Source organism: Gorilla gorilla, chromosome 1 (assembly GCF_029281585.2).
Source record: "Gorilla gorilla gorilla isolate KB3781 chromosome 1, NHGRI_mGorGor1-v2.1_pri, whole genome shotgun sequence".
NCBI classification, from domain to species: Eukaryota; Metazoa; Chordata; class Mammalia; order Primates; family Hominidae; genus Gorilla; species Gorilla gorilla.
The window spans coordinates 37,294,463-37,321,518 of NC_073224.2; the positions used below are offsets into that span (position 1 = coordinate 37,294,463).

The 27,056-nt window shown below is 42.7% G+C and overlaps 1 protein-coding gene across 2 annotated transcripts in view; it reads right to left on the reverse strand.

The window, feature by feature from the left end:
* Positions 1-215: 215 nt before the first annotated feature.
* The window catches only part of TP53BP2 (tumor protein p53 binding protein 2), a 69,044-nt gene continuing 42,203 nt past the window's right edge, over positions 216-27,056 (reverse strand). For both annotated transcript variants that reach the window (XM_031016189.3, XM_031016185.3), the window contains 12 exons: positions 26,631-26,812; positions 26,090-26,254; positions 25,475-25,703; positions 24,067-24,177; positions 23,261-23,409; positions 18,347-18,809; positions 15,926-16,701; positions 13,410-13,547; positions 12,492-12,625; positions 9,107-9,273; positions 4,237-4,436; positions 216-1,022 (listed from right to left, as the gene is read on the reverse strand). In XM_031016189.3, coding sequence (XP_030872049.2) covers positions 981-1,022; positions 4,237-4,436; positions 9,107-9,273; positions 12,492-12,625; positions 13,410-13,547; positions 15,926-16,701; positions 18,347-18,809; positions 23,261-23,409; positions 24,067-24,177; positions 25,475-25,703; positions 26,090-26,254; positions 26,631-26,812 — 2,756 coding nt within the window. In that variant the 3' untranslated portion in view covers positions 216-980. The remainder of the gene's footprint in view (positions 1,023-4,236; positions 4,437-9,106; positions 9,274-12,491; positions 12,626-13,409; positions 13,548-15,925; positions 16,702-18,346; positions 18,810-23,260; positions 23,410-24,066; positions 24,178-25,474; positions 25,704-26,089; positions 26,255-26,630; positions 26,813-27,056) is intronic.

Consider the following 27,056-nt stretch of genomic DNA (forward strand, 5'->3'; position numbering starts at 1 on the left):
TAAAGTAGGCTTCTATCACCATGATCTCTACAGTATTTTATTTTAAAAACCACTTACATTGAATCACTTGGCTGGTAAAAAAAAAAACTCTTATTACGATACATATACTTATGTTAAGCAGTTTGTTCTTTCTCAGCTGGGTATGATATCCCAACGGCTTGTGACTATTAAACAAGGTCTATTTATGACATCAAAAACAAAAACCAGTAAACAGCTTAGCATCAAAAAGTTTATTACAACTGTTTTTAAAGTCAGCTATGATCTTGACAAATATTACAGGTAAGTCTGTAGCAAGTTTCTAATTTCTGAGATACAAAAGACAATAAATACAGATTAAAATTCAGCCTACAAACAAGATTCTACATCTAATTACTGGTACTGTAGCTTAGTTTCAATATTTCAAACATATGTATAATTCTTAAGATGCTACAAGAACTCATATAATAAAGTTATTGTTCACTGACAACCAACTAACAGTTCTTCACTGACAATATACAAGTGTGCAGTGCCTTCGAGCCTTCAGGTGAGCCCCCCAAGGGCCTGCTGGTGCCGGGGACAATCAGAGACAGCGATGTGACGGCACTGGTCCTTTCTGGCAGGAGGACTGGTTTAGGAGCAGCTGCTGAAAACACTCAACAGGACAGAGAGCTGATTTCCCAACTGCCCAATAAATGATCCTATTTACTAGACAGGATTCTTGTAGAAAACAGGATTGTCGCTGTATACTTATCTGAGTGCTACACACGGGACACCTTTGCCCCAACACGGTATGACCTGCTGACGTAGATGCTTTATTTCATCATGCTAAATGTCCTCTAATGGTGAATTCTTCAATCCTTCATTTTCTTCTAGAGACATTCTTCATCGCTTTCAAGCTACATTGTCATTAAAATAAGTCTTGTGAAATTTTTGCCAAAAATAATCGTATTACTTCTTAACAGAGATTAATTCTTCATTGACTAAAATTCTGTGTGGAAGTTTCAGGCCAAGCTCCTTTGTCTTGGTTTAATTCTTGGGTACAGCTGCAAGAGAGTTTAAAAAATTTTACATACTATAATAGATGTGTGGGAATATAACAAAATTTCAAGAAATAATGAGGTTAGGGGACAGATGTCATGGGAAGGAAATCAAAGTGAGAAAAGCACTCTTTGTGGTGTGTGTGGCACCTAGAGCTTTATGTTTAGCAACGTGCTCATCAGCTAGACTCAGCAGGACGTTCAAAGATCACAAGGGCCCATCAACTGTGACAACTCTACAAAGCAGCAATATAAAAACCCGTGACAGTTCTAGGTATTAACTCAATCTGCACAGCTTGTTGAGCTGTAAATCGGCTCTAACAAGGAAGGCAAACTGCTGTATGCTCTATGCTCCAGCATTTGGAGCTTCTATTAGGAAGGAAGAAAGAGACTGAATTCTTTTACCTTTATTCACAATGGACATGACATTGTGTCATGGGACTTCAGACTGTCAGAAATGAAATGCCACAGATTAAAAGTCTATAAATTTAAGGAAGATTAGGTGGAGTTTTTTGCTTTACAATTCTGTGGTTTTGTGTTTCCACAAGAGCTGTAAAGGTGAGTCCTAGTGAAGGTTGCAAGGCCTCTAGGCCTGAGCCAGGACCAAGTCAAACTGGTAAATTCAACTGACACACCAAACAAAAGCAGCCCCTCTTGACAAAAGAAGAGGAAGAAAAAGGATTACTCAAAGAAAGGAGAAGCATAGGCTTTAATTACATCCCAATTAAAAAATTTAAAAATAATAAATAATTTAAAAAAGAGTCAGACTTCCAGTTAAAACTGAAAAACTGGTGGATCCATGTTACAGAAAATATTACTTTTCTATCTGAAAAAAAGACATTTAGCTAATACAATTTTCTAGACTGCTATCTGAGCCCTAACTACATATATGCACTTTCCTTTAAAAAAAAAGATCAGGAAAACAAACCAAAAAAGTGGTGTAGAGGATACTTCTAACAAGAAAAGATTTTCAAAGTACTAAGAAAATCTAAATTTAGGACTAAAATGAAAATATTCAGTCCCGTCTGTTAATTTCAGAATCTTCTAAGCACCACACACACGAGAGAAAACTCACTCTCTGACCCACTGCTCCCACACTCGGAAACATGCAATGTTCCCCGTGTCATTAACCACAGGACCTCTGTGTTAGAAAATTTAAATAATTCAAAAGATCTACTGTACAACTTGGTGACTATAATTAATAATGTATTATATACTTGAAAATCACTAATAGATGTTCTCACCAAAAAAATGATGACCATGTGAGATGATGCATGTATTATTTAGCTCAATTTAGCCATTCTACAAGTATACATACATATTTCAAATCATGTTACACACCATAAGTATATACAATTTTTGCCAATTTAAAAAAAGAAAATACAAGACTCAAGTAAGCAACTAGTTCTAAGGAGGTAAAGTCTTTCCCAGATAAGAAACTATACAAAAGGGCTTATTTACCATTGATGTTTATGTTTATCAGAGAAGGAAAGTGGCTGTAGGCAAGAGACTGTACTTCTCTAGTGCTAGAGACTCTGGAGAAGCAACTGAGGGTGCTTGAAAGAGAACAACCTTTATATTTCTACTTTCCTCTGGTCATCTGAAAGCTTTTTTTTAAGACAGGGTCACCCAGGCTGGAGTGCAGTGGCACGATCTCGGCTCACCACAACCTCTGCCTCCCAGGCTCAACCGACTCTCCTGCCTCAACCTCCCGAGTAGCTGGGATTACAGTATTTTTAGTAGAGACAGGGTTTCACCATGTTGGCCAGGCTGGTCTCAAACTCCTGACCTCAAGTGATCCTCCTGCCTCGGCCTCCCAAAGTGCTGGGATTACAGGCGTGAGCCACTATGCCGGGCCGCTGAAAGTTTTTTTTAAGGGCTGCATAGTCTAATTTTATTTGTCTTTCACTTTCATTATTCTTTAAAGTTACATTATGATCACCCAAATGAATACTGTCTAATCATCTATTCAAAACTTATTATGAAATGGTTATTTCATAATAAATTTTGCTGTCAGGACAGCAGCAGTCAAGGTGTATAAGTCATTTACACTACACGTTAGACAAACAACAGTGTGGAAGGGAGAGTCAGGGAGAGATGTTGGTCAGAATCCAGGCAGTCAGGTCCCAACACTGAAGTCATTTCAAGGAATCCCATTGAAAGTAATGCCTAGGCAGTGGATCACTCACAGACAGAATCCTGTTCATCACCTAGATGCCAGAGTAGAAGCTCCATGTGGGTGGAGGCCATGTCCATCTGACACTTGATGAAAAGACCAAGAATACATCTACCATTTGCTCTCTATTAGACCTCTGAGTTATCCCCACACTAATCTTGGGAGGCAGGATTCTCCAGCCCTCCCCACGTTCCTTCTGCAGCCTGGATATCCAGATAACAGGTGCTGCAGATGGAGCTGAAGCAACGTGGAGGCCAGTGCTCACAACCTACACACCATCTTCTGTGTATCACAACTGGCTCTCCCTTTCCTCAACCCTTTCCTTACTTCCTCACCAACAGCAGATTCTGCAAGCACTTTAAACTTTTATCTCAATCTCTCGATTACCCTGATCATTTCTCTCACTCTTTCATACACCCTCCATGCCCCTTGCACACACACAACTGCTATAAGAGAACAGCTGAATCTATAAAGAGCTTACTGCAAAGCCCTGGAATCTGTTATTCTTGCTTTCTCTCCTCTGTCTGACCATACGCCAGCCTTCCCCTGAAAATACTCCAGGAGAATCTTTACATGATGACAGCAGTCCCATTGTACTACACTATAGAAATGGTACATATGTGCTGGCATGATATTATTTTCTTGCTTTTTATGAAATATAAATCAAATAGTACAGAAAAACAAAGAATCTTGTCCTTAATGCCCTGCTGAAGCTCTCTACCAGATTTGCAAATCCTGATTTAGACAGATTAAAAATTGATTTCAGATGTCACAGACTCAATACCAATCATATTATCCAGTTATCTTTAGTCTGTTTATAAATGTAGGGAGGACCCCTGACCTCCAGGGCTGGCAAACATATGTTATTGGTCATAATAAGAATCACTGAAAATGAGGCTTTAAGTCTAAGACTATCAAAATGTTTAAATTCCATGTCTTATTAACAAAGGGCAGTTTGGTGCACTGTACACGTAACATACAGCAGTTTTTACAAAGCCCCTCTCTGGCACATATGAAAACACCGTAAGCGTCAGAATAACTTACTCCCAGCAAGTTACGTGGAACATATCCCTCCTTATCATTAAGGCGCGCCCACCACCATTCGATTTCATCTTCGTCTTCCCTGTGGATGATTGTCATGCAGTCTCCTTCTTTCATGGGCAGCTCATCATCATTCTGAGGTTCATAATCCCAAAGTGCATAAATGACTCCTTTATTCATTATGCCCATCTTCTCCTGAACTCCTAAAATCATGACAGTAAGATAAAGCACAGAATATACAACTTGGAGTATACCACTCTACAACTTTTAGCTATATGAAACAAAATGGGAAGAAACAGGTACAGGCTGGAATGTTAGTACTACATTAAATATACAATAAAATGTCCTGAGGTGGGGGGTGGGGTGCAGCGGAAGGCAACAGTGTATAGGGAACATACAAAGGACACATTACTATATGCTATCATCTCTAAAACACCTCTAAAACCTAGCACTTTATAAGCATCTCTTAAAGGAGCTACTCAGAGTACAAAACTTTTGCAAGCTTAGGAACTAAAAAAAGAACTGTTCAAGTCTAGGATATTAAAAAAGTGAACGATATGCCTGTCCAATTTCAGCCTACCCCCAAATGTAATGACTAAGGAACTCTAGAAACATTACTTCATTCTTTACCCAAAATTCAGAGCAGACAGAGAAAAAAAGATGGAGGCACAATGGTCTCTATGAATTTCCGAATGGGGAAAGACAGAGGAAAAAATATATATAGAATATGTTAGAATGCAAAAATATGGCATTTTAGACATGATCAAAGTCTTCATATAATCAACTCTAATATAGTAAGAATCCGAATCTTAAAAGATGTCGAAATCCTCAAACTAGGAAGGGAAAAATCCTCAGAAGTCCACCTTTCACCAGAGTTAGTAACAGATTTGCAAATTAACTACACATTTAAGTTTTGCCCTTCTTCACTTATACCTTCCTATCCTAAAGGGCAATGCTAGTAAGAAATAACAATCATCAACTGGCAGGCAATAGGAAAAAAGCAGAGGAGAAGGAAAATAAGGTAATAAAGTTCTCAGCAATTCAGAATTATTATTTTCACTTTTATAATTTTTTAAAAACCAGGAAAATACTTGCTAGCTTTTGAACAGTTAGCTTTTTCAACTTATGTGAGCACTACACTATTGATTATGAAATTATTCCTGTATCAACTAGTGATATAGCACACAGTATATTTCTCTCACTCTGGGAAAAACTGAAACAAGAAATTCTTCTTTTCTAGAAGAAGGCTCTGCCAATCTAAAGAGACAATTTCCAACTTTTCTTGTTTAAAGATGACATGCAAAGCATGACAGACTCACATGGTGATCAAACTTCATATAACTGTAATTTCACAAAGTTTTTAAAATGGCCACAGTGTCTGAGATGGGAATGAAGAAAGACGTAGGAGATTCTGGATATTTTAGTATACTCAAAATAACAGCTCAAGTCCCAATTTGCAATAAATTAGGGACCAGGGTCTTGCCCAGGCTGGTCTAGAATTCCTGGGCTCAGGAGATCCTCCCACTTCAGCCTCCAAAGTGCTGGGATTACAGGCATGAGCCACTGCACCCAGCCTCCAATAAATCATTAGGAATGGAGAAAAATTCTCATTACTTTGCTATTTATCAGATTAAGAGTTGTAAATTACTTTTTAAAAAATTTTTTGAGGGGACTAAAAACATGCTCAATTTTACCGGTAACTTGGGAAATGCAAACTAAAGCTACGAGGTATCATTCCAAATCCACCAAGAGTCAAAGAGAACGTGGAGTAAAAGGAACCCTCTGCTAGATGTGTATCACTGTGACCTGGCAAGTCCACTTGTAGATAAACACCAGAAGACAAGTACCAAAATGTTCACAGGGATGTTTACAGTGGAAGGAAAGGAAGGAGGGAGGGAAGGAGGGAAGGAGGGAAACAGCACACATGTCCTTCGAAAGTAGAATAAAAAGATAAATTGTACAGTGAAAATAAACTATAGCTACAGGCAACACAAGTGAATCTCAAAAACCATGTTGAATGAGAAAAGCAGGCCACAGAATCACCAGTATGATTTTATATAAAGGGCAAAAAGAAGCAAAACTAAAAATATTAATTATAGGACTCATATACAAATGATGTAATTATTTTACACAACAAGGAATGCTAAACGTAAAAGCAGTGGTCACTACAGACGTGAGAAGGGGCCACATCAGGAAGGGGCATCCAAACAATGTCAGAGACAGTGGTTATGTTCTGTTTCCTAAGGTGGGTACACAATTACTCACTGTGTGTAATCTACTATCATTATTACTTAAACAGCACATCCTGGTATCTATGATATACTTCATAAATTTTAAGAATCTGACCAAATATCCCTAATGTTTAAAAAAATCATATTCCATATCTAAATATAGGTCAGATGGTCAATAAATTTAATACAGCAAAACACATGTTAACACATTGTATATATGTGTGTGTGTGTGTGTGTGTGTGTGCATGCGTGTGTGTGTATCTTTTTCCCCCGAGACGGAGTCTCGCTCTGTTGCCCAGGCTGGAGTGCAGTGGCATGATCTCAGCTCACTGCAAGTTCCTCCTCCGGGGTTCACACCATTCTCCTGCCTCGGCCTCCTGAATAGCTGGGACTACAGGCGCCCACCACCACGCCTGTCTAATTTTTTGTATTTTTAGTAGAGATGGAGTTTCACCGTGTTAGCCAGAATGGTCTCGATCTCCTGACCTCGTGATCTGCCCACCTCGGCCTCCCAAAGTGCTGGGATTATAGGCGTGAGCCACCGCGCCCGGCTTTTTTTGTGAGACAAAGTTTCACTCTTGTTGCCCAGGCTGGAGTGCAATGGCATGGTCTCAGCTCACTGCAACCTCCGCCTCCGGGTTCAAACAGTTCTCCTGCCTCGGCCTCCCAAGTAGCTGGGATTACAGGTGCCCGCCACCACAGCTGGCTAATTTTTGTATTTTTAGTACAGATGGAGTTTCACCATGTTGGCCAGGCTGGTCTCGAACTTCTGACCTCAAGAGATCCACCTGCCTCGGCCTCCCAAAGTGTTGGGATTACAGGCATGAGCCACCACACCCGGCCAACACATTATACCGGCTAACACATTATATTAACGCCCATAACTTCAGCACTTTGGAAGGCCAAGGTGGGAGGACTGCTTGAGCCTAGGAGTTCAGGGTTGTAGTGAGCTATGATCACACCACTGCATTCCAACCTAAGCAACAGAGCAAGATTGTCTCAAAAACAAAATACATACATAAATATATAAAATTTATATTTATATATATAAATTTTTAAATATGTTACTATATCAAAATATTCTATGGTCCAGAGTTCAAAACATAAACAAAGGCTGGGCATGGTGGCTCACACCTGTAATCTCAGCTCTGGGAGGCTGAGACAAGAGGATTCTCTGAGGCCAGGAGTTTGAGACTAGCCTGGGCAACAGACTGAGGCCCCAACTCCAAACGAAATTTAAAAGGTCAGGCATGGTGGCTCACACCTGTAATGCCAGCACTTTGGGAGGCCAAGACAGGTAGATTGCCTAAGCTCAGGAGTTTGAGACCAGCCTGGACAACATGGCAAAATCCCATCTCCACTAAAAATACAAAAACTAGCTGGGTGTGGTGGTACATGCCTGTAGTCCCAGTTACTCTGGAGGCTGAGGTGGAAGGATCACCTGAGCCCTGGCAGTCAAGGCTGCAGTGAGCTGTGATTGTGCCACTGCACTCCAACCTGAGTGACAGAGCAAGACCCTACCTCAAAAATAAATAAATAAATAATAATTAAAAATTAGTCAGGTGTGGTGGCAGGTGCCTGTGGTCCCAGCTATTTGAAAGACTGAGGCAGAAGGGTCACCTGAGCCTGGGAGTTTGGGGCTACAGTGGGCAATGACCATGCCACTGCACTCCAGCCTGGGTGACAGAGTGAGACCTCGCCTCTAAAAAAATAAAATAAAATAATCATAAATATCAACAATAAAAACTACCAGCTGAGAGAGATGAAGAAAGGAACTCCAGGTTTGTGGTTCTCTGACCCCTCTCTCTTCATATCTAGGGCCTGAAAAAAGGCCTAGAGACAGGGAAAAGTTCAGCAGAGAGGGCAGAGGCGTCTGTTTTACCCTTAGGGGTCTTCCAATCAACTTGGAAAGGAGTTACTGAAAACTTGAGCAGTATGGAGTTCTGGGACCTCCTCATTTGTCTCTGTCTTCCCTCCTTCTTTAATTCCTCTCAAGCCCAACTAAAGAGGAAAATTTACCTCAACTTCTAAGCCTTGTAAACAAAAAAAATTTTCCTTGTAAATACAAATGCCAATCAACATATATCTATCTAAAACTTCAAGTCCATTTTCCTCTAGGTACAGATCTGATGTTAGCAATCAGAATCATACACTCAAAATCAAGAAAACAAAAGAGAAAAAAAAAAGACAGCTCCAAAATATATGTTGCCTTTATTTCACTTTATGACAAGTTTGATTTTTAGGAAACCTTGGACCATTTGGGTTCTTAAACTGATCCTTCACTTCTCTTGATCATGTTGTTAGGAGAGGGGGGTCTGTTTACTTATTTGCAAGGATACACCATCAATCTATAAGTACTAAAGCCTTAATAGAGGGTCTTTTGATGGTCAAAGTCATTAACACCACTAGGTCAGATGCTGCAACACTGTCTTTTGTAATTGAAGAAGTCCCTGACAATAGCTGTTTCTAAGCATACAAACAGAAGCTGTATTATCTGTGACCAAGGCTGTTGTATTCTCAAGGCCCAAGACTATGGATAACACAAGATTTTTTCCAAACAAAAATACTTATTGAATTATACCCTGGAGATACAGAATAAATGAATGCAGTAATCAATACATTTAGTTCTACTTGTCACATACCATAAAGAAATTGGGAGCACTGAGTGTAGCCTTCCTCCATTTCCTCGCACTTATCTGCAGCAGTCTGCATGTCACTGTAGGTCATGGCAAACACAGCGGCTCCTGACTCCACCAAAAACTTACACACTTGGACGTTGTTACATGAGGCAGCACAATGTAATGGAGTCCTGTGAAGCAAGATACAAGGGCTAAAACTGTTTTCCTAAACTGAATGACACCTGCTGATAAGATACCTGGAAAGAAAGTTCTTGAGTCTCTCATCTACCAAGTTTTCTTCTGAAAACCTCTTAAACAGTTTTTTAAAAACCAGTTCAACACAGATGATTGAACCCATCAAAGAATTACAGCCACAGATGAAAATTTCAGAGAGTCATGGACCACACTGGGGCTGGGAGCTTGGCAAAGGGTGAGAAGAATCAAGGACGTGAATAAACAGAAATGAAATGTGTATAAACATTTAAGAAAAACAATATTAACATGGATTTAGTTCTATGTCCTGGAGCACCCAGCCTAATTCTTTCAGAGTAGAAGGCCTAACTAACAGTCCTTAAGTTATTTAAGTTATACACCTTCACTCAAAACACTGGCCTTTAAATATCTATTTATCGTCATCAATTTTGAAGGAATTAAGTTGCATATATAGTTCTACTTTTATATTTTTTAAATCCCAAGTTAAAACAAATTTTAATTGAAAAAATTTGTCAAATCAATTGAGACCAGAAAAGTGACTGTAAAATAACACATATTTCAACTATAGGTAACTGGTCAGCAGGAATTTATTAATACCATTAAAGAGAACTCCCTCCAGCATCTCAAATGTTTTATAATAGATTATAAATGACCCTAGACTAATGGTAAAGGTACAAGAGCCAGTACCACTGTCCAAACTCAGAAGCTGAGTGTGAAAATGTTAATCAGGCTCTAAAGTACATAAGATTTAGTTTCTTTACTCTTTCCTCTCCTCTTTATTCTCCTTGGGTATACAGACTTGAAAAAAAAAATTTAGACCAGGCGCAGTGGCTCCCAGCACTTTGGGAGGCCGAGGCGGGCAGATCACCTGAGGTCAGGAGTTTGAGACCAGCCTGGCCAACATGGTAAAACCCCAACTCGACTAAAAATACAAAAATTAGCCGGGTGTGTAATCCCAGCTACTGGGGAGGCTGAGGCATGAGAATCACCTGAACAGGAGGTGGAGGTTGCAGTGAGCCAAGATCACACCAGTGCACTCCAGGGTGACACAGCAAGACTCTGTCTCAAAAAAATTTTATTTTTTTTTTTGGCCAGGCACAGTGACACACACCTGTAATCCTGGCACTCTGAGAGGCCAAGGAGGGCAGATCACTTGAGTTCAAGGGTTCAAGACCAGCCTGGGCAACACAGCAAAACCCCATCTCTACTAAAAATACAAAAAAATAGCCAGGTGTGGTGGCACACATCTGTGGTCCTAGCTACTTGGGAGGCTGAGACGGGAGGCTGCTTCAGCCCAGAGGGCAGAAGTTACAGTGAGCCAAGATTGTGCCACTGCACTCCGGCCTGGGTGACAGAATAAGACCCTGACTCAAAAAAAACAAAAAAAGAAAAAAAATTTTTTTTAATTCCCCATTCCAGATCACTTTTTTTTTTTTTTTTTGAGGATCTTGCTCTGTCACCCAGACCGGAGTACAGCGATGCAATCTCGGCTCACTGCAGTCTTGACCTCCAGGCTCCAGTGATCTTCCCACCTCAGCCTCCCTGGTAGCTGGGACTACAGGCACACACCAGCGCACCTAGCTAATTTTTAAAATTTTTTTGTAGAGACAGGGTCTCTCTCTGTTGCCCAGGCTGATCTCAAACTCCTGGGCTCAAGTAATCTTCTGCTTCAACATCCCAAAGTGCTAGGATTACAGGTATTAGCCACCATGCCTGGCCAGAACACTATTGTTAATAGTTTGGCAAATATTACTATAGATTTTTTCATTGCATGCTTTTTAATAATGAAAAAATATATACAACATAAACTCCCAACATTAGGAAAACAAGGGCATTATGACACAGTAAGAATTTGTTTTGTTTATGCTATAATGTTAAACTAAAAATATAGGCTTAAAACATTACATATGTATTAGGAGCTTAACTACATTTGTGAAAAGCATATGAAAAAGAGCTTGGGCCAAGTACGGTGGCTCATACCTATAAACCCACCACTTTGAAAGGCTCGGGCAGGAGGATCACTTGAGTCCAGGAGTTCGAGACCAACCTGGGCAACACAGTGAGACCCTGTCTCTACAAAAATAAAAATAAAAAATAAATTTTTTTTAAAAAGAGCCTGAAGAAAATATATTAAAATATGAATGGTGTTTACCTGTACACTGTGGGGATACAGATGGCTTGTTTTCCCCTTATTTCTATTTTGCATGTTTCCCACAGTAGACACACATTAAAATATAAGTGTTTAAAAATTGTAACCAAAGTGCTTCTCCAAGCATTAAAACAAAAGTTGGAAAACAATCTCAATGTCTAATAAAAGGGAGACCGTCACAATAAATGAGTACACAGTCACGCGGTAGAGTAATACGAGGCTAACTGAAATGTATGTATGTGTGTATGAAATTTATATATGCATACATGAGAATTTTATATGGTAACTATTTTCCATATTATGAGAAAAACAAGTTGTGAAACTAAAATACTGGAGTAAATATAGTGTGATTGCAACTTTTTAAAATCCTATAAAGAAAAAAGTCAATTGTTTGTATTCTTCCACAAAAGTAACACAATATAACTTAAAACTTTCTTTTTTAAAAATAACATACAAAATTTGCTGTCTATTCTGTTAGTTTTGGGGATGATAGGACCTTATTAGGACCTTTATTATTATTATTTAATGTTGACTAACATTTCCCCTATCCTGCAAACAATACTCATCACTTGCAGTACTGCTTGTGTTTTACGTACACCCTGGTTCCACGAAAAATGGATTCCACGGTCAAATATATTTGGGATATGTTGCAAGTTATAATCCCCTCTTGGAGATATAGAATGGACATTAATATACTGAAGACTGAACCATTTCAGGGGCTTAGGGATACCTTGCCTAAATCAGCACTTCTCTCTTAAGCTTTGCTTAAGGATGCTAATTAACTGTGTACTACTTTGTTACACTTATTTTTATCATTAACTACTAAACTTTTTAAAACTCCACCTACTTCCAGGATGGGAATGAGATGACTGTTACATGAACACATGTTAATTCCTCAAAAATAGATACCACATTTCTCCAGCTAGATTACAAGCAGCTCAAGGACATAACTGACATATTTCTTTGTCTTCCAACAGCACTATGACAACTGCTTATAAACCGATTCCCACAACTGAAGTTTGACTGGAGTTTAAAAGAAAATCTTACCATCCATCACTATCAGCAGCATTTACATTTACACCAAACTGTACCAGGAACTTAACGATTTCTGTGTGGCCTGCACACACAGCATTGTGAAGAGCCGTGATGCCTTCATCATTGGGCAGGCTTGGGTCATCAACCTATATCAAGAAGAAGGGTGAGCATCACTCTAGTTTCTTGTCACCTGAACTGTCACTACTAACTGGCTCCTTTAGGGTCAAGAGGACAGAAATGGACTCTTGTGACACTTTTAAAAATCATAATTAAAACCTATAGGAGCCAAGAAAACTATACCAAGAACAATTCTAGAAATAAGACAGACAGAATAACCACATTAAGTAGGCAGTCACTATAAAAAGGTTTTTTTTAAAAAAAGGAAGTACCAGAAACTATATCCTTGTAGTCATTTTTGTTTATTTATCCTCCCAACTTCTCACCACAAATTAGTTTCTAAGTAGAAGTTGCATTTGCTATGGAAAGCAAAAAAAAAAAAAAAAAGAGGTCAACTAAAAATATTTTAAATAGTAGGCTTCTAAAAGTAGAGACCTCATCTCTAACCTAATACAGTATAGTACAAATCCACACATGAACAGTTTCTAAAGGGGAGTAATGATCTCTCTTAAGAAAGAAAAGTACTCTAGAGGACTCCAAGTGAAAACCGAACTTCCAAATGATGACAATTCCATAGTCATACCTTTAAAACAGCATAGCCTATTCTAAAGCGTGCCCAAGAGTTCCTGAACACAACCCCACAATGCCTAAAAGGAAAACAATTTTAAAATACAATTTCTCTATAGTAGCTTTCTAATTAGAATTTAAAACAAAATACAAGGTCATATTTTAAAAATTTACTAATTATACTCTAGCCTGGGTGACAGAGCGAGACTCTGACTCAAAAAAAAAATTTACTAATTATAATCATACCTCATAAATAATTCTCTGTACAAGGTCAAATTCTCCCTCCAAAGACGAATCTAGCAGTAAAGCAAGGGGGTTGAATTTCACCCTCATTCCATGAGCAATACGCTCTGAGCCAGTTTTACGCAAGTTTGTCCTTTTACCCTGCAAAGAAAATGGGTGGAAAATTTAGGATCCTGGTCTATGCAAGAGAACAACAGCAGCAAATGGGAAGGAATGACTTCTCAGCTAAATTAGCGAGAGGAACTTTAACAATATAGATTTGGCACATTTTATTGAAGTATAACATTATTCAGAAAAGTATACGAATCTGATATGCAGCGTAATGAACTTTCACAAAGTGAACAAATACCATGGAGCAAAGTTGGAGGAACATAACTTTATAAAATCTAACATAATTACGTTTGGGTTATATGTTATAGTATGAATTAAACTAAGAGTATAATCAGAAGTGGCAAATAGGCTAGCGTTCTGTCAAGTATCAGAATTAGCCAAGACTGGTCTTTAGATTGCCTATCTAATACAGTACAGCAAATTCCACTCTCTTAAAGTGAGCAACAGCACAGCCCACAACTACAACAGCTAACCTATATTGAATGATTATTCATTAACCATCACAAAAACCCTATGATCCCTAGTTTACAGATAAGGAAACCAAGGCACACAGCCGGCAAATGGCAGAGCTGGGACGCAAATCCAGGTAAGCTGGCTTCTTTAAAGTCTGCCATCTTAACCATTTCACACCAGAATGCCTCCTCGGGGGAAAGCATATAATTAAGGTAAATAATACAGATTATTAGTCTGTCTTAGGTATAACAAGGATAAATCCTACCAGCTTAAACTTTTAATGAATCGGGCTTAAAAAAAAAAAAAAAGGCAAAATTTTAAAGACTACATCCAGTATCCTGTAAAACAGGTTTCTTAAACACACCCAACAAAGTAGAGACGTTTACTGTCGTGAGGTGTGATATATGTACTCCACATAATTCTTTCATTTTATCTCAGATGTGGAAAATTGCCAAGTTTTAAAAAACATTAAGTGACAATACATTTCACAATGTGCAATGACTAAAATGTTGCTCTTTGAATGTTATCTGACTGTGGTTAATACAAGTCATAAGCAGTACAGTGTAATGACACTTGCCGATCCCACTGTTAAAGAATGTACGAGATAGTTGCTTCTATTTTACTTAAATTGAGAAGGAAAAGGTAAGACACCTTCCTAGGAAGAGAACAGCAGAATCTTAAAAAGAAAGTATAATACTTTTACCAATTCTAGTTTTCCTTTTTTCTCCTTGAAAATGTGGATTATTTTGACACGGCAACAAACAGGCCAGAAAATAACAAGTGGCTGTAACGTGGATTGGTTTTGGCCAATGTGGCATAAAACGTCCTTCTTTTCTTATGTTTAAAACTCAAAGAGAATCAAGCCTCAGAACTTAGGAGGCACAGGGTTGTTTAAAAACTGTTAACCTCTATTTTAAAACTTTTTTTTCTAGCTTCAAATGTTTAGTACATAAAACTTTTAAGCAAACATTTACTGTAACCAATTGTTAAAAATAACTCTGGACAATTATTATCTTTGAATACTATCATATCTAAAAGATAATAAGGAATCAAACATGCAAAGTACATTTAAAAAAATTCTTTTAATGCTATTTTGCTTTTCACCAGGTTTTAAATTCATAGTTCAGCATCCTACTTCCTTCCGTGCTTACTGAAGCAAAGTGGCTTCAAATTAAACTATGAAAAAGCAGACTTCATTCAGACATTCTGGGATTTTTATTTTCTCTCACCTATGTCAAAGTGAGAGGATGGAAGCTTAAATTTCAAACAAAAGCTTACTATTTGGAAGGAGTGTAGAAGGTGCACTCAAGCCAAAACATACAAAATTTTAGAATAACTTTCTTATGTTAAAGTACAAAGAAATCTTAGGGATCACCATATTAGCCAGAGATTTTCAGACTTCGTTGAAGTGGAGGAAGAGGCTGAAGAGGGGCCCCTCAGCCCAGTTACCCCTCCCTGCCCTCACTTCATCCAGAACCCTTCCAATTTTACCACTGTTGTAAGTTTGAGGTTTCACCTAACATTTCATTTTTAAAAATTTCACTGCTAGAAAATTTTTAAAAAGATTGACATCATCAATGAGAGAAGTTATACCATCTGCCTGATTTCACACAGCTAAGCTAGTAATCAAAAGTTTCAAACCCAGGTCTTTTGAGTCCCAGTCGGGTGCTGCTTCCCTAATATGTGACATCAGCTAGAGAAGAAACAGCAAATGCAGTGTTTATAGGGATAAGAAAAAAACTCTGTTTCTTTCACAAATAAATGGGTTCTCTCTAAAACAGAAAAATGTTCTTTATATTGAATAAACTGCATTATGAAAACATTTATAAGATCCACTCTGTGCCAAGGGAATCGTAAAATAAAAATGCAAACTGGAGAAGATGAATGTGACCACCAAGAAAATCGTAACAAAGTAAAGGACTCCGGAAAAGGCTATGAGATAGTACATTACTTACAGGAGGCAGAGAGACCTGCCCGGTGATTTCAGGCGGGCGCATGCTCACCGAGTCTTCTCCGGGCCCTTCAGGCTCCCCAGATGGGTATGGTGGGGGTGGGTATGGAGGGTACTCCTCCAGGTACACATCAAGCAGATGTGGAGCCTCTGGATCTGGTTCTTCTGGGTTATTCTGGAGATTTGGGCTGTTGTCTGGGACTCCCTCAGGCTCATAATCAAGGCCTGGAGAAGGAGCTGGCATGTCACTGTTCTCTGTACTGGCACTCCCCACATCCTCTGGGGACAATGATTCAGGAACCAGAGAGACCACCTCCTTCTCGGGCTCCACATGTAAATATGGATTCTGGATTTCTACTGGGCTTTCTGGGCTGGCAGTCACAGAAGCTGACTTGGATGGGTATGATGGGACAGAGATGGTCTCCATGGCCGCTATGGTGGTCCTCTGATATAAAAGCTTCTGAATATTTGGCCCATTAGGACCCTCTGGCTCTGTAATAGAACTACGTTTCTTTAGAGGCCTTGGTGCATTAGACAGTTTCTTTCGTAGGGCTTCTAGGTCAGCATCACTCTGGTTTCGGTAAGGATTAGATAAGAAAGGCAGTAATTTAGTTGGGCTGAGTGGCCGAGGAATTCTTTCGTTTTCATGGTTCTCCTGAACTGAAGAAACAGGCTCTGTTTCAGGTTCTGGACTGCCAGGCTTGCCCTGGCTATTGGAATAAATGTTCTCTGGGTGCTGCTGTTGATTCTGGGCAGCAGCAATTACAGGCTTACCATATACTAATTGGAAAAGCAAAAAAAAAAAAAAGCCCTGATTAGCATTAATTAAACAAAACTGGCAAGAAACAGAAACAGCTAACAATAACTAAAGCCTCTTTTAATTTCATAGTTGTTACTACATAATCCCCTTCAAATATAATTAATTTTTAAAAATAAATGACAAAGCAGGGAATCCATCTTTGCATAATAAACTTATTACAGAATCAAAACCCCCACTGATTGTAACATGCACCATATCTCATGAAACAATAAGAAAATGTTGCCGTTTTAAGAAATCACTGTAGCATCCAAATTTAAAATAACAAAATGTGAAAAACGTTTAGATGCAATGAAAACAGATAATCCTCATGTGTCCAGATTAAAACTAAACGTGTACTATCCCATCTTTCACTTTTCAAAAGTGAATCAACGTGAGAACTTCTTTTTGGCTTATAAAATTATTAAGAACCACTTACAGTTACCAAAGATATTCCCTGTTAACATTCTGATTATATTAAAATTATCTAATTCCCAAATTATTCCATTTTCACTAAAGACCCATGAAAAGAAAAGAGCAAGAGGTAGCATATATACTGATTCTTTGCTAATTTTAATTATGGCATCTTAGGTCACAATTACATGGTTATTTCATGACTACAAAGCTATTTTCATTCAATTAAAACATGGTAAGTTTTATTCTAGTCCTATGAAGTAATAATTTAGAAAGAACCCAACAAATTTCCAAACTGTGTATGTTTAATACAAGCTAACCTTCTGTTTTTACATTTCACTAGCGGCTATGTCCCCATTTCGATGACTTAAAATACAGTAGAGAATATATATATATATATGTATGTATGTATGTATGTATGTATGTTGTTTTTTTTTTCAGATGGAGTTTCACTCTTGTTGCCCAGGCTGGAGTGCACCATCTCGGCTCACTGCAACCTCCGCCTCCCAGGTTCAAGCAATTCTCCTGCCTCAATCTCCTGAGTAGCTGGGATTACAGGCATGTACCACCACGCCCAGCTAACTTTGTATTTTGGTAGAGATGGGGCTTCTCCATGTTGGTCAGGCTGGTCTCGAACTCCCAACCTCAGGTGACCCGCCCACCTTGGCCTCCCAAAGTGCTGGGATTACAGGCATGAGCCACTGCGCCCAGCCACAGTTATATATAAAGACATATAGACACAGACACACACAGAGACACACATATATATGTGTGTGTGATGTGTGTGTGTATATATATATCTATATATACATGTCTACGTATATATGTCTCTCTCTCTATATATATACACACATACACATAGACAGGGGCAGTGGTCCAGTCCTCTATGTGACAAGAACATCTGGTCAACCTACAGTGAAGACACACACCTTCCTTCTGCACTGTAATGACCCATTATATTTGGTTCTCCCTCACCGATAAGCCCCTCCAGACTTGAGACCACACTTTATTCATCTATTATCTTTAGTGCCTACTACTGTAGGAGCAGACATTTAGCAAGCACTCTTTTAAACTCCCAGTAAAGAACAGAAGCCACAGTTAAAAACCCTTAGCGTCAGTCAAAATAGGGATTAGTTATTTTGCTGTCTGCTGAGGGATGGCTTAAGTTCTGGTATAGAACTTAAGCACGTCACCTATGAACGTTAAGAACCTTACCACTTGAAAAGTGTGGCCCTCTGGTATGAGTCTTGGTCAACGCGCTCTGCACAGCCTGCTGGAAGTTTTTTCCTGGCGCCTGCTGTTGCGTATACATGGAATATATTGAACTTGCTGCCACGGTCTGGGGTTTTCTGAAGGGTGGAAGCAAGGTGTCTTTGGAAGGCTGGGGAGTAAAGGGCCGGACGGCAGCAGCAGGTGGACTTTCTTGCTTAGAACCTGGAGAAAGGGTCTGGTCTTGGCCAACTGAAGGTATGCTGGGAGACAGCAGCACTCTCGGCTGCTGCCCTGCTGGTTTTGGTTTAGTTCCCATGGACGGAACAACTGTTGACAACTGCTGAGAACTTCCATCTGGCTTAATGTCTGAAGGTGGCTGATTAGTTTGTCCAAAATAAGGCAAATTAATCTGTTTTGGTTTTGTAGGAACAGGAGGTGGTACTTTAGCCACATTTTTATTTGCAACCTATAACACACACATAAAAAGCCAGTTAAAATACTATATAACTGGGTACACAGGATGTTCTAGATAACCTAATTTCACAAATGTAAATATACACTATAAAAATATTAGCTCTGGCCGGGTGCAGTGGCTCACACCTGTAATCCCAGCACTTTGGGAGGCCGAAGCAGGCGGATCACGAGGTCAGGAGTTCGAGACCAGCCTGGCCAATATGGTGAAACCTCGTCTCTACTAAAAAAATACAAAAATCAGCCAGGCATGGTGGCGGGCGCCTATAGTCCCAACTACTCGGGAGGCTAAGGCAGAAGAATCTCTTGAATCCGGGAGGTGGAGGTTGTAGTGAGCTAAGATTGCACCACTGCGTTCCAGCCTGGGCGACAGAACAAGACTCCATCTCGGAAAATATATCTATATAAGCTCATATTTTTTAATTGTTAATTAGCTTTTGTTTTGTTTTATGTACTTATTTATTTTTATATAGACAGGGTCTCGTTTTGTTGCCCAGGCTGGTCTCGAACTCCTAGTCTCAAGTGATCCTCCCACCTCAGCTTCCCAAAGTGCTGGGATTACAGGTGTGAGCCACCGCACCTGGCTGTTAACTAGTTTTAAATTTCTGTATTTACTCACATTTAATAATGGATTTCAGATTTAAAAGTTGGAAACGCCCTCTCCCTCTCCCTCTCCCTCTCCCTCTCCCTCTCCCCTCTTTCCACGGTCTCCCTCTGATGCCCAGCCGAAGCTGGACGGTACTGCTGCCATCTCAGCTCACTGCAACCTCCCTGCCTGATTCTCCTGCCTCAGCCTGCCGAGTGCCTGCGATTGCAGGCGCGCGCCGCCCCGCCTGACTGGTTTTCGTATTTTTTTGGTGGAGACGGGGTTTCGCTGCGTTGGCCGGGCTGGTCTCCAGCTCCTAACCGCGAGTGATCTGCCAGCCTCGGCCTCCCGAGGTGCCGGGACGGCAGACAGAGTCTGGTTAACTCAGTGCTCAATGGTGCCCAGGCTGGAGTGCAGTGGCGTGATCTCGGCCCGCTACAACCACCTCCCAGCCGCCTGCCTTGGCCTCCCAAAGTGCCGAGATTGCAGCCTCTGCCCGGCTGCCGCCCCGTCTGGGAAGTGAGGAGCGTCTCCGCCTGGCCGCCCATCGTCCGGGATGTGAGGAGCCCCTCTGCCTGGCTGCCCAGTCTGGAAAGTGAGGAGCCCCTCTGCCTGCCTGCCCAGTCTGGAAAGTGAGGAGCCTCTCTGCCCGGCCGCCATCCCATCTAGGAAACAAGGAGCGCCTCTTCCCGGCCGCCATCACATCTGGGAAGTGAGGAGCGGCTCTGCCCGGCCACCCATCATCTGAGATGTGGGGAGCACCTCTGCCCTGCCGCCCCGTCCAGGATGTGAGGAGCGTCTCTGCCCGGCCGCCCCGTCTGAGAAGTGAGGAGACCCTCTGCCTGGCAACCGCCCCGCCCGAGAAGTGAGGAGCCCCTCCGCCCGGCAGCCGCCCCGCCTGAGAAGTGAGGAGCCCCTCCGCCCGGCAGCCACCCCGTCTGGGAAGTGAGGAGCATCTCCGCCCGGCAGCCACCTCGTCCGGGAGGGAGGTGGGGGGGTCAGCCCCCCGCCCGGCCAGCCGCCCCGTCCGGGAGGGAGGTGGGGGGGCCAGCCCGCCGCCCGGCCAGCCGCCCCGTCCGGGAGGGAGGTAGGGGGGCCAGCCCCCCGCCCGGCAAGCCGCCCCGTCCGGCCAGCCGCCCCGTCCGGGAGGGAGGTGGGGGGGTTAGCCCACCGCCCAGCCTGCCGCCCTGTCCAGGAGGGAGGTGGGGGTTCGGACCCCCGCCTGGCCGGCCACCCGGTCCGAGAGGTGAGGGGCGCCTCTGCCCGGCCGCCCCTACTGGGAAGTGAGGAGCCCCTCTGATCGGCCAGCCGCTCCGTCCGGGAGGGAGGTGGGGGGGTCAGCCCCCCGCCCGGCCAGCCACCCCGTCCGGAAGGGAGGTGGGGGGGTCAACCCCCCACCCCGCCAGCCGCCCCGTCCGGGAGGGAGGTGGGGGGGTTAGCCCCCCACCGGGCCAGCCGCCCCGTCCGGGAGGTGAGGGGCACCTCTGCCCGGCCGCCCCTACTGGGAAGTGAGGAGCCCCCTCGCCCGGCCAGCCGCCCCGTCCGGGAGGGAGGTGGGGGGTTAGCCCCCCACCTGGCCAGCCGCCCCGTCCGGGAGGTGAGGGGCGCCTCTGCCCGGCAGCCCCTACTGGGAAGTGAGGAGCCCCTCTGCCCGGCCAGCCGCTCCGTCCGGGAGGGAGGTGGGGGGGTCAGCCCCCCGCCCGGCCAGCCGCCCCGTCCGGGAGGGAGGTGGGGGGGTCAGCCCCCCGCCCGGCCAGCCGCCCCGTCCGGGAGGGAGGTGGGGGGGTCAGCCCCCCGCCCGGCCAGCCGCCCCGTCCAGGAGGGAGGTGGGGGGGTTAGCCCACCGCCCAGCCTGCCGCCCTGTCCAGGAGGGAGGTGGGGGTTCGGCCCCCCGCCTGGCCGGCCACCCGGTCCGAGAGGTGAGGGGCGCCTCTGCCCGGCCGCCCCTACTGGGAAGCGAGGAGCCCCTCTGATCGGCCAGCCGCTCCGTCCGGGAGGGAGGTGGGGGGGTCAACCCCCCGCCCGGCCAGCCGCCCCGTCCGGGAGGGAGGTGGGGGGGTTAGCCCCCCACCTGGCCAGCCGCCCCGTCCGGGAGGTGAGGGGCACCTCTGCCTGGCCGCCCCTACTGGGAAGTGAGGAGCCCCTCTGCCCGGCCAGCCGCTCCGTCCGGGAGGGAGGTGGGGGGGTCAGCCCCCCGCCCGGCCAGCCGCCCCGTCCGGGAGGGAGGTGGGGGGGTCAGCCCCCCGCCCGGCCAGCCGCCCCGTCCGGGAGATGAGGGGCGCCTCTGCCCGGCCGCCCCTACTGGGAAGTGAGGAGCCCCTCAGCCCGGCCAGCCGCCCCGTCCGGGAGGGAGGTGGGGGGGTCAGCCCACCGCCCAGCTTGCCGCCCTGTCCGGGAGGGAGGTGGGGGGTCAGCCCCCCGCCTGGCCAGCCACCCCGTCCGGGAGGGAGGTGGGGGGGTCAGCCCACCGCCCAGCCTGCCGCCCTGTCCGGGAGGGTGGTGGGGGTTCGGCCCCCCGCCTGGCCAGCCGCCCCATCCGGGAGGTGAGGGGCGCCTCTGCCCGGCCGCCCCTACTGGGAAGTGAGGAGCCCCTCTGCCCGGCCAGCCGCCCCGTCCAGGAGGGAGGTGGGGGTGGTCAGCCCCCTGCCCGGCCAGCCGCCCCGTCCGGGAGGTGAGGGGCACCTCTGCCCGGCCGCCCCTACTGGGAAGTGAGGAGCCCCTCTGCCCGGCCACCACCCCGTCTTGGAGGTGTACCCAACAGCTCATTGAGAACGGGTCATGATGACAATGGCGGTTTTGTGGAATGGAAAGGGGGGAAAGGTGGGGAAAAGATTGAGAAATTGGATGGTTGCCGTGTCTGTGTGGAAAGAGGTAGACATGGGAGACTTTTCATTTTGTTCTGTACTAAGAAAAAATTCTTCTGCCTTGGGATCCTGTTGATCTGTGACCCTACCCCCAACCCTGTGCTCTCTGAAACATGTGCTGTATCCACTCAGGGTTGAATGGATTAAGGGCGGTGCAAGATGTGCTTTGTTAAACAGATGCTTGAAGGCAGCATGCTCGTTAAGAGCCATCACCACTCCCTAATCTCAAGTACCCAGGGACACAAACACTGCGGAAGGCCGCAGGGTCCTCTGCCTAGGAAAACCAGAGAACTTTGTTCACTTGCTTATCTGCCGACCTTCCCTCCACTATTGTCCTGTAACCCTGCCAAATCCCCCTCTGCGAGAAACACCCAAGAATGATCAATAAAAAAAAAAAAAAAAAAATAATGGATTTCATTAATGCAATACAATCTCTTCCCTTTATGACTTCCTCCTTGTTTCCACTTCCTATCTGGGCAATTTTAATACATTTAAGTGCCCACTTGAAAACTTTTACTGTCATCTTTCATATTCAGATGGCATCAATAATGGGAAACCATTCTTGTTCACTGGAATTTCATGCAATCTAGACAACTGTAATAAAACACACCTAACTTGGAGCACTCACACATAACCTGGTTATCAAGGATTAAGACTGTAACAGTTACAGAAAATTCACCACACAAGCATTTTGTAACTTTGAAGAAATAAGATACTTGAACAATACAAATACAGTGTTCTTCGATGCACTTATACTTTTTAGAGAATCACATGAAATACGACCCAAAACAAGCATGTCAGCCATTCTCCCACCGGGTGTGAGAGCACAAACAGACTCACGCAAGAGAAATTAAAATAACAGAATGCTAATGTATTTTCTAATCTCCTAGGTACATCCTGTTTCTTCTGCTCTCCCTCACACAATACTTTATCCCTTCTAAAAACTGCATTATAGAATTACTATTAAATTTTAAAAACCAGGATATTTGTAGGTACCTGAGCATCCCGCAAGATATCTTCACTGCTCTGGTTCTTCCTCAGAGTACCAAAGGAAGGTGGGGCAGTGGACTGGTCTACTGCATCAAACATTGAGAACGGACGCACTTTCTTCTCTTTCTCCCTCAGCGGAACCTCTCCATCATCAACTAAAGACAAAAAAATCACAATGACATTCAAACTGTTTAGAATAAAGTATCTCATTCACTCGTAAGTTTCTCTCCCCTAAATCTCCCTGAAAATCTGTGTCCACAAAGCACGTTCCTATTTTTTAATTAAACTAATAAAAGGATAATCCAAGCACTATAATGATCGTACCTGAGTTCTCCAGCTAAATTAAGGTGTTCTGGAAATAAATATTGTTAAATATTGTCCCTAGTGTTAACACACTAGAAAATGATTTATCAGGCGGGTGCAGTGGCTCACGCCTGTAATCCAAGCACTTTAGGAAGTGGAAGCGGGTAGATCACTTGAGCCCAGGAGCCCAGTCTGGGCAACATGGTGAAACCCCATCTCTACAAAAAATACAGAAATTAGTCAGGCATGGTGGCATGCACCTGTAGTACCAGCTACTAGGGAGGCTGAGGTAGGAGAATCACTTGAGCCCAGGAGGTGGAGGCTGCACCAGTGAGCCATGAGCACACCACTGCACTCCAGCCTGGATGACAAGAGTGAGATCCTGTCTTTAAAAAAAACAAAAAAAGAAAGAAAGAGAGAAAAGAGAAAATGGACTATCTAAAAAGAATACACAGCACCTTTCAGATGACCAAAATTTAATGTTCAAGAGTAGCACAAATAAATCTCACCTTGATCCAGAGCATTCCCAGTGCTTTGAGGTGCAGAAGCAGAGCCTTGGCTTGGGAAAAGATCTGCATTTGAAGGACTCCAATCAGGGCCAACTGGATGGATTTTAGAGCCTAAAATAAAGAAAAGCAGCTACAAATAACTCAGCATTCTAAAGAGATTTTTAATGATTTTTACTGCTAAGACTTTTAATCTCTAAAAACAGCTTTAAATTCCAGACTCACAACACCCCAATAAATTTACTTAGAAAATACTGTATTATATTTTATATTTCTAATTTAAGATGCTTCCACTTTACTCAAGCAATTTAAAATTAGTCACAGCAAGTCTGCTTGAACCAGCAAAGACACATTATTCTTCACTGTGTTAGAAAACATCACCATCACATCCAGAAAATACTTTACAATTCAAGAGACCTAAGGGTCTAAGGTGTATTTTATAAATGATATTTTAAGTGATACATGCACAACACAAAAGTAAATATGTGGATCCTTAATCCAGGACTTCAACTGCAGTCTTTCACAAATCAGTATATTCAGGTTTTTTTCTACACTGATACTTAAATTTCAAAAGCCACTGCTTTCATTTTTCCTTACAGAAACAAAGCAAATATAACTCTTTCCACAATAAAATCCAGACTGCATGGTACTATTACTTCACAGTAGTAGTTATGGTAAAATAACAAATAATTTGAAAATCAGCTATTTTTTTGCATATGATAATTGTAAGAGATACTGGCTATTACTTCTTCTGTCCAGGGGTCTGAATGATAAGGTCATTAAAGGATGCTTTACCCCAATTTTTCTACAATTCTCCCCACACTTTCTCCTCCCATTACAAAACTATGGCTTCTACCTCTCCATGTATCTGAGAAGTACACAGAATGCAAAGATCACTAACACAAGGAGTCTCTGCTATTTTCACTTTTAATCTCCCGATATGTTTAATGTTATTCTAAAAATTATCAGCAAATTCTCACATGTAAGCAGATATGAATATTTAACACCACTCATCAACATAATAGATTCAGAACCTCACATTCTATACAGATGACAACACAAACACATATGTTTTTACCCAAAAAGAAAAGTTCTCAAGTTATTAATATCAGATCAAAATTTCCTTAGTAACAAGAAGGAACTTTTTAAAACAATTTTCAGGTTTATAAAGATATTATATTTTATTTCATTTCCTGAATAGAATTGTATTATTTAGAGTTAAGAAAAATCATCCTTGTACAACCAGGGTATCAATTTTAATTTTTTAAACGTATCATTACACTAGCAAAGAATACAAAAGGATTTTTAGAATTCAAACATGAATAATGAATACAAAGATTTTTTTTAAACTCAAACTTGGGAGAAAGAATAGTGGGGACAGGGAAGAACTAGGCTGTGCAGGACTTTTTACCTTTAGTTTGTGAAGCAGCCCCAGATCTCATGTTGGGCAGTGTCTGTATTTTCATCGGCCCCTCTGAAGCCTGCATGACCAAGGAACCATCCGGCAGGGCTGGCTTCACCAGCAATTCAGGCCTTGAGGGCATCCGAGGCATAGTAGACGACTGGATATAGGGACCTACTGCAGCCACACGGCTTGGGGCTGACGCGGCTTGCTGGGGAAGATTTCCATCAGATGAAACCTTAGGAAAGAAGCACAGGTCCTTTAGTATTAAAAATCATCTCAGGTGATCAGACTTAGAAACTAAGATGTGACATTTTCTTACTTTTTAAAATGAGCAGTTTCAGAATCTAGCCATAGAGTCTACAAAAAACATTCCAAAATAAACACTCCCCAATGAACTCTCACCCACACTTTATTACAAGTATTAGAGACAAACAGAGCTACACAGGTAATAACATTAAAAAGTAAAAAAGCAGCGGATTGTCTTTTAAGGATCCATAAACAGCATCTGTTTCCTGAGGGCACACTGAGTAACGATTCTGAAGAAGATGCCTATGAGTAACCTCACTGGGCTGGTCATCTTTTTCCCTCCTCCCCAAAACCATTACAAAACGGCCCACTTACTGGTAGATTTTCTTTTTGCTGTAGAGCTGCCTTCTTCTTCCACAGCCGGTCCCTCAGCTCATTAACACGCTTATCCATGACTGCCACTTCTGAATTACGCTTATTCAAACACTCCCTCTGTTGTTGTAGCTTGGCATTCTGCTCTTGATTCAATTTGTTTCTTAGCTGAATAAAAGAGAGGGGAAAAAAGGTAGCCAAGGAGTAGGAAGAAAATGTCTCAAACAGTTAATCACATGGTTAACTATTATATAATTTCTAAAAATATGAGGTCCTTTCCACCCCTCCACACTTCTCATCTCATGGTTTAAAATTAAGTGACACCTGTGCAAGACCACCAGCTGTGGTTATGAGGAATGTCTCAAATTTCCTGTCTAGGGTACTATAAAGTTTACTCTGGATTCTCTGGAGTTTGGGTTCCCCCCACAACCTGCCTTCTCTTTAAGGAAAGGCAACTGAAATCTAGCACCTCTTGCTACTTATATGAGCAACTCTGTTTCTGGAAAGGAGGTTGTACAGCTTTTAGCAAACAGCTATGGTCTACCTGCAGCTCCTTATAGAGGCGATCAAGCTCAGCCACCGCAGACTGATTGTCATGGTGGCCGTCGATCCTGCCGTTCTTGAGCATCTCTAGCTGCCTGGTCAGTTCTTCTACTTTTGACACAGCCAGGACGAGCTCCCTCTGTTTTTGCTGGAACAAATTATTCATCTGTTCAATTTCCTCCACTAGATGAGACAGAGAACAGCAACAACAGTTAAAAAGAAAAATAAGAATGGACTACTTCCCAGGCAACCGGGCTTTACAATGAACTTTCTAATAAACAGTAGAAAAATGTTTCAGAATGTCCTGGAAGCAACCGACTTCTTTTAGAAGCAAGTGAAATCAACAGAGACATCTCTAAATCTCTGTGCTTCAATATCAATGTATCTTTATCAGAATTTGCATTAAAAATATTATTACACTCCAAAT